At 36.9% G+C, this 7,500-nt stretch overlaps 1 protein-coding gene across 1 annotated transcript in view; it reads right to left on the bottom strand.

The window, feature by feature from the left end:
• LOC138022846 (dolichyl pyrophosphate Man9GlcNAc2 alpha-1,3-glucosyltransferase-like) overlaps positions 1-7,500 on the bottom strand; it is a 17,667-nt gene that overhangs the window by 5,432 nt on the left and 4,735 nt on the right. Inside the window, exons 6-13 of the mRNA XM_068869825.1 lie at positions 7,332-7,396; positions 5,243-5,419; positions 4,243-4,305; positions 3,345-3,426; positions 2,868-2,953; positions 2,142-2,226; positions 1,323-1,393; positions 387-455 (exon numbers count right to left, since the gene is read on the bottom strand). Of these exons, the coding sequence (XP_068725926.1) occupies positions 387-455; positions 1,323-1,393; positions 2,142-2,226; positions 2,868-2,953; positions 3,345-3,426; positions 4,243-4,305; positions 5,243-5,419; positions 7,332-7,396 (698 nt within the window). The remainder of the gene's footprint in view (positions 1-386; positions 456-1,322; positions 1,394-2,141; positions 2,227-2,867; positions 2,954-3,344; positions 3,427-4,242; positions 4,306-5,242; positions 5,420-7,331; positions 7,397-7,500) is intronic.

Below are 7,500 nucleotides of genomic sequence, written 5' to 3'. Positions count from 1 at the left end.
TTTATACAGAAGCGCAGGGAATTTTTGGGATAAAAATTTTCGTTCCTTTGTCTTTTGCATTATTGCAACCAAATACAACGCAGCTCAGAAGCAGTTCCAGTAACTTCTCAATCTAAAAGAAAAAGAAAAATTCGGGCCCTGGAAATATTTCATTCCAGTTTTGACGTCACAGTTCTGTTATCCTCAGTCTCCTAAGTAGCGCGGTTTTGTAACCCACCGGAAGTGAAAATTCCACGAGTTTTAAGATGCTAAATGACACGGGAGAGAAATCAGTATGGAATTTTTCTAATTGATTTTTATCGCAGAAAACCGGAACAATGTTTCCATTGAGTAAATAAAAAACAATATGTCCTATACACTTTCAGTCTTGTAAAATTGTAACTTACCTGAAAGTAGAGATGATAAGGAACCACGTGCATTCGAAGGGTATGTGATGAAGGAGAAGACATACCGGACTGAAAAAAGAAGCACAAACGCAAAGACAATTACTACCCTTACGACAAATTGAAACTACTTCCAACAAGATTATAGCAGCGCAAGAAATATTCTCAAATAAGACACAACATTTGAAAGTTTGCATGCAAAACATGTTCCGACATTCTTACGTCATCTTCAGTTGCGGCAAGTTGTACAGTTTAAAAATGGATTTGAACAAATCATGCATCGTTATATAAAATACGTTACATATTTGCGTTACAAAAACACGTCAAAGAATTCCGTTGAATCACGATCTGCACGCGTTTCAATGAAACACTGTAAGCAATCAAATCAATATTTGTCTCTTTTTTGATATCGATTTGATTTTACATTTACGTAATCCCTCAAGGTACAACCATGTCTAAAACAAGAAAAAAAGCAACACCGACTTTAACGCGACAAAGTAAATAGGCAACTTCGGAAAATACCATAATACTCTTTGTTTAACCGCCCAAATTTTGCATAAGCATTGTTTTTGTTTTCTCTTGGGACCATTGTAAGTCCCAAGAGAAACTGGAAACAATGCTTATGTAAAATTTGGGGGGACAAACAAAGAGTATTATGGTATTTTTCGAAGTGGCCTATAAGCATATCTTCAAGTTTGTAGATGATAGGGTTCAAAATCCCATTGCTTCCAAAATGATCCTTAAAGAAAAATGAATTTCTTTGAATGCAGTATCGAAGGTGTCAACATCCCAAGTATCGACACTTTGGGAAGATCGGATGTTATCGGATGTTTTAATTTTTTTCGCGCACTAAGTGAGGTCGCATGAGTAGGTGGCGTCACAGAGTTATACACTGAAACGTTGATAGAAAATCTATAAAACAAACAACGCTGTACTTACAGTGCTGCTAATAGGATTGATTTTTCGTGGACTTGATATGAAAAAATAAAAAACGCCATGGACGAATTGACCTAAATTTGACACAAAGAAGATAACGAAATCTTTAACAAACTCAGGAGCCCACGACTAGGAGCTTGCAACTTCATTGCATCTATGAAACGGCGTTTTTACAGACCAAGTTATTTATAGTTTGATTTTCCCCCAAAACAGGACCTTTCCAGCCAATCACAAGTCTTGCATGAGAAATTAATCCACACGGGAATGAGGATTGAGAACTCGTCTAAAAATAGCTTGATTTGTGAAAATGCCGTTACATAGACCTAGTATTGGAGCTGTAGGCTCCTAGTCATAAGCTCCTGACAAACTACATTTTAGGCTCGTTCTATATATTATGACTGTGGGAATTTTCCAGGGGTTAAACATGACAAATTAAACCTGTCCAAAAATTTCAACCCTACAGTAGGCCAATTATTACAGCTGAAGAATTCCAAGGGTGCGTTCGATTGACCCTTAATTCCGGAATAAGAATACGTGGAGTGATGAAGCAACAAGGATAATGTTTAAAATATGTTTAAAATAGCATTTTAGCGGGTGTTCGACAATTTATATATGTGAATCTCTGTAAAAACGAAAGAATTTCTAAAATTCCATGTAAATCCTATTCCGGAATACGGTCAATCGAACGCACAATAACATTGGTGAGCTTGGGGTCAATGATTACACGTAGTAGTGAAAGCAGTGATCTTACAAATAGCATTAAGGTTAGACTGACTCTTTGACAAAACAACTGCCAGGGTGAAAAATTCTACAAATACTCACCAGAGCTATCACAAAACGTTCTGCTGATGGGTTTTTAAACAAATTTAACGAAGATGGTAAACAAGCTGTTAGTGTCGACCATGTGCTGTAGAGAGAGAATTTGGTTGGAAGTAAATCAGTAAAAATGCTATCACCGATATTTTAAGCCGCGAAGATGTTTTTAACTTAAAGTCTCAATCGTACTTTCTGTAGTTGTCGGATGCCGGCTCTTACACATCGAGATTTACAACATTTGCCTTTGGACATTCCGCATTTGGACAACAATGACCGTTGACCACAACAGTACAGTTGCACAGGTACTGTACAACAGCATTTGAGAATGAGGCTAACGATTACGGAAAACGAAGACTGATAATGAAAAAATATATATATATATACGGGTCCACAAATTAATTTTTCATTTTCCTGCCAAAAATATAATTATAATTGCTTGACGACAGGTGAAAGGAAAACTGATTTCTCAGTGTGAATGAGTCTTGTCACTTGCTTTCTGATTTCTGATCCTTAATTAGTACTTGGCTTAATGGGCGGAGCCAATTTGTCCTCAAATTCCCATGCCCTGCTCCTGTCTGGCCTTGTATCTGAGTCAGAAGAGCAACAGTGATCTAATCCAGATGTCATACATGTAGGTTTATATTCAGCTCCTTAGGAGGGCATTAATAATTGAAGTGATACCAATAAAGCAATCTATCTAAAATGAATAAGAATTGTTAATGACCAATTTACCTCACTTTAATAATCTGTGTTTGAGATAGAACACTTTTCACTTTGATAAGTACAGAAATTGAGCACCAAATGTTTGCCACTTTGTCCTGAAGAATAAAGGATGCTGCAATTCAGCAAAACAAACTCTAAATTTTCAAGCTGCTGTTTTTTTATAAGGCCCCCACTGGCCAAAAATGCATTTTTCATTTCATACGTCAAAGTTCGTTAATAATTCATGAGCAAGACAGACTGTCAAATCACCGATAAAGGTCACGTATATGAGTTTTGAAACCGACAAAACAACCCTCATTACAATTATTTATATTAAACATACTAATAAGGCATTGTTTTTCTTGTATGCTAATGTTCTCGAAAAAATACACGTAAGTTACCACTTCCGAAAACATCCAGGGAAAAAACAAAACAGACACATCTTGACTGTTATGTGTATTGTGTTACATGTCTTATGCATTGCGTCTCTGTTTCAAGCAAACTTACCTCAAAAATACCCCTTGCAAAAGGAAAAAGTCTGTGAAGGACTTGCAAAATCATTGGCAATCCAGTCAAGAATGGCAGCCAACTGCAGATCAAATAAAATAATTTTGTGAATGATATGCTGAAGTAAAGAAAAGAGAGGAATATGTTAAATGGGGACATGTTTTTGATGTTAACATTATTTTGTAAAAAATATTCAGAGAGCATGCAGAAAAAGCTGTTTGAGTCAGCCTTAGGATCATGTAACTGATCAACACAAGAAAGTGCACTCATTGAAAACTGTGCACTGTGCCGGCTTCCCAAGGCTCATAATTTTGGTAATACTGACATAAAATGTATAATTATTTTCTTGTGATTAAGCCTTAAAGGGAACCTCCACTAAAAAAGGAACATATCTTTAAAATAGTTAACATAATGCTCACAATCAAAATTGTTCGAATGTTTTCCAATGGAGTGTTTGTATCCAAAATAAATTATTTTAAAAACGGTTTTTTTTTGGTTTTCAAATTTCCCGGGCGCCGCCATCTTGAATAATTGTGACGTGTCATGGTTGCCCTATTGTTTTAAAACAAAAGCTCTTTGTGCAAATACAAAAGAGCAACCATAACACGTCACAATTATTCAAGATGGCGGCACCCAGGAAATTTGAAAACCAAAACAAGCGTTTTTGAAATTCATTTATTTCGGATACAAAGGATTCCATTGGAGAACGTTTGAACAATTTTGATTTGTAAACATTATGTTGAATATTTTGAAGTTGTATTCTTGTTTTAGTGGAGGTTTCCTTTAAGATGATGGATTTGTCCATTCAGGGAGCCTGGAATCAAGTGAAAAAGCCACAAAAACAAAGTTGTGAGGTAAACATTATTGCCTGGGGGATGAAACAAAAAAGCAGACTTACCATAACACAAATGTCACAAGTACAACAATTCCTAATTTGACAATGCTGAATATTTTTGACACCCTGCACAAAAAAATAATAATAATTTTAAGGCTAGTCGTGGGATAAAAACTCTGGCTAGACCAATACTCAGGGTCAGCAAATACCTGAGGAGAAAGTGCTGAACCTTGTAGTGACATCTGAAAAATTAATGGTTAGACTGTCTAGTCTTCTGGGATAAGGATGATAAACGGTAAGCCCTGTCTCACAACCCTTCAATGTTCATGATAACCCTGTATGACGTAAAAAGAACCCACACACTATTCCCAAAGAGTAGGGCATGCAGTTCCCGGTGTTGTGGTCTGTTCTCTGTGGTGTATCATGGTTGGGAGGGTAAATGCTCAGAGATATTAGCTACACCTAGCTAGTCTCTAAGATCTGAGGGTAAAGAAAGAGATGATGATGATGACGATACAGCCATGCTCTTTTTTGCTTTCCCTTTCTCCTCAAAAGGCCTTGGAACTGGCCACACTACGAAGCACGGTAAACACCCGCATATAAGAACACTTTTTTTCAGGTTCAAGGCTGATCATGTTCCTATTTGAGGGGTGCTTAGTGAGAAATCAGCTTGAAAGTGTTCTTAAAATGTTCTTAAAATTGGTTTAAGAAATACTTCAAAATAATTTTATATTACTAGAGGTTTAATTAACATACAATGCTAGATTTTATAGTTTGTCCTGAACACCATAGTACTTTGATATAAGTTACTGTACTGAATTATTTCCTCATCCTAATACCCTTTCCCTCTGTATTAAGAACATGTTTTATTTATCAGGCTGAATTTGTTTGTATTTATATGTTGCTTTCTTGGCCAAATTTCAGCCTGATGTTCTTAATCCACTTGTTTCTTATATGCGAGTGTTTACTGTATTTGTCTTAGCTAGAATCAATGTGTCAAATAAGAAGCATCAACTTTTTCAAAAACAGTGAGGTCATTCTAAATGTTATTGTTACACATTACCACGAATTTTGCTGCAACGATTTTCCCAATAAATAGAAGAAGAAAGGAAATGCATGATATAATTCCATCTGTTTGTAATTCAAAGCTAGTGTGAATGCTACAGATCCCAGAAGATCCCATCCATGAACCAATCCAATCACAGCCCACAGAGCTAAGCCAAGGCTGATAGTATTATATCTGGTGTTATCATTAAGGAATGGATTTAATTAAATTAATATTAAATAAATAACCAGAAAGAGCTCAAGTAAATATGTTAAGCAGAGTTTTAATACAATGAACGAATTGATATATGAAATGAATCATATACTGAACTTGGTTGAAGTCCTGAATTTTTTAGGCTTCTCTATGCAATTGCCAAAATTGCGTTCATAACTGCCAGGATCATAGCATCACTTAATAGTTTTAATATGTTATAAAAACCCCCAATAATATTTGTTATTAAGGGTTTTTCATGACATGATGATGTTATGAAGACGAACAGCATAACTCACACCACAATGTGCCATTAGAGTGACCATTAGCCTGTGGCAAATTAATTTTGAATTTTCAATTTTACAAGCACTATGGTGTGAGCACTTTTGTCTTGGGTTTTTCTAATTTTTTTTTTTTTTTTTGCCTTGCAGAGATTCTACTGGAGGTTTTGTTCTGCCGTTTTAGAAAAAAAATATAAATTTGTTGTGCTTATCAAGTTTAACATTTTCCAAGCTGTTTCTGTTTCCATCAGGAACAAACTGCCGTTTTGCAGTTTATGGGCCACCCAAAATTCTGCAAGTTATATGGAATAACATCCATGTTGGCTTTGGCAAAATTTGAAGAATACATGTAGCAAAGTTGTAAAAAAAAATTGATAGGAAACTGAATTTGACCACCTTTAAGCGTACATGTAGTAATGCATTAAACTGTTGCAGGTGCTCAAAAATACCAAATTTGAGTCCCTCATTTGTTGCAATAATCAGGTTTGGGTCAATTGGAAACTTCGTAATCCACAGTCAAATCTTAATACCTGGTGAAGAACAGGCTGTTTAAAAGCTGGACAACTTTACTCAGTGGTCAAGTCCCCAACCAGAGAATAAAAATGTGCTCCATGTTAAACGTTGTCCAAGGTTTACACACATCCCTTTACTTAGATGTGCGTGGAGCGTGTACGTGGCTTTGAGAGCTAAGACTGAAATTTTTTCACAGATTGAAACTGTTGGATAGTGACTTATCCAATACAGCAATCCAGCCTTCAAACACGACATGACTATTCCTGGGCTGGGGGATAGGGTGTAAGGGGTAAGGGGTAAGGGGTGAGGGTACAATGTTAGGACTGAGGGGTAGGGGGTGTAGGGTACTATAGCTAAAACAACCCAAACCTGTTTCAGCCAAAGGTTAACATTTTTGTAAAGGTTTGGGTTGTTTCAGCTTTAGTACTCTTCACCCCTTACCCCCACCCCCTAACCCTCACCCCATACTCCCTACCCCTCACTCCTTACCCCCCCACCCCCTACCCCTCACCCCTCACTCCCTAACCCTCACCCCTTACCCCCACCTCCTACCCCCACCTCTTACCTCTACCCCTACCCCTCACCCTACCCCCCCACCCCTACCCCCTCACCCCCTACCCCCCATCCCCAGAATAGTCATGCCATTCAACCAACTGGGGCCAGCATGCTAATCAGGGATGTCAGGCCTTTTATTTTTAAAGAGTACATGGGATTGTAAGCTTTGTTCTCTTCCAATTATTTTACAACTTAGGATGTCAAAGTCACAAGGTTAGTCTGCAAGCATGCAGTCCAATTTTTCTGTTTGATTGAAAGTCAAGGGAGCAGTGAAGTCGCAAGTGGCACATCACAAGCAAAGCTACCAAGAATTTTGTCCAAAGGATCAGAAATATTATTCTTAGAAATCAGATAAGGCACTCGCTGATACCTTCAATAAGATTGCTTTGGATCAATGATCATCACTATCATTTAAAACTGCTCGGGAATATTTCATAGGGCCGAATAATATCATTTTACTATCATAAGAATATTGAAAAGAAACTCTATAGTTAGGTTATTTAAAGCACCGAGAATCTTCAAGTAAAATCCTGAAGAGTTTAGGATACTGGAAGTGGCCATAGTCAATCAGAATCAACCCAGGATAGAAAAGTATCGCAACTGCAGTAAGAACCTGAAATGAAGAGAGGTTCATAATGTCTCTAAACACAAAATAGCTCAACTTGGAAATGACAGTTTTCTTTAAAAATATAAGTAGTTTATTAGGCTAGCTAATGC

The sequence above is a fragment of the Montipora capricornis genome, chromosome 11 (assembly GCF_036669925.1).
Source record: "Montipora capricornis isolate CH-2021 chromosome 11, ASM3666992v2, whole genome shotgun sequence".
Lineage (NCBI taxonomy): Eukaryota > Metazoa > Cnidaria > Anthozoa > Scleractinia > Acroporidae > Montipora > Montipora capricornis.
Note: the sequence above shows the minus strand (reverse complement) of the source record. Positions and strands in the feature narration are given on the sequence as shown.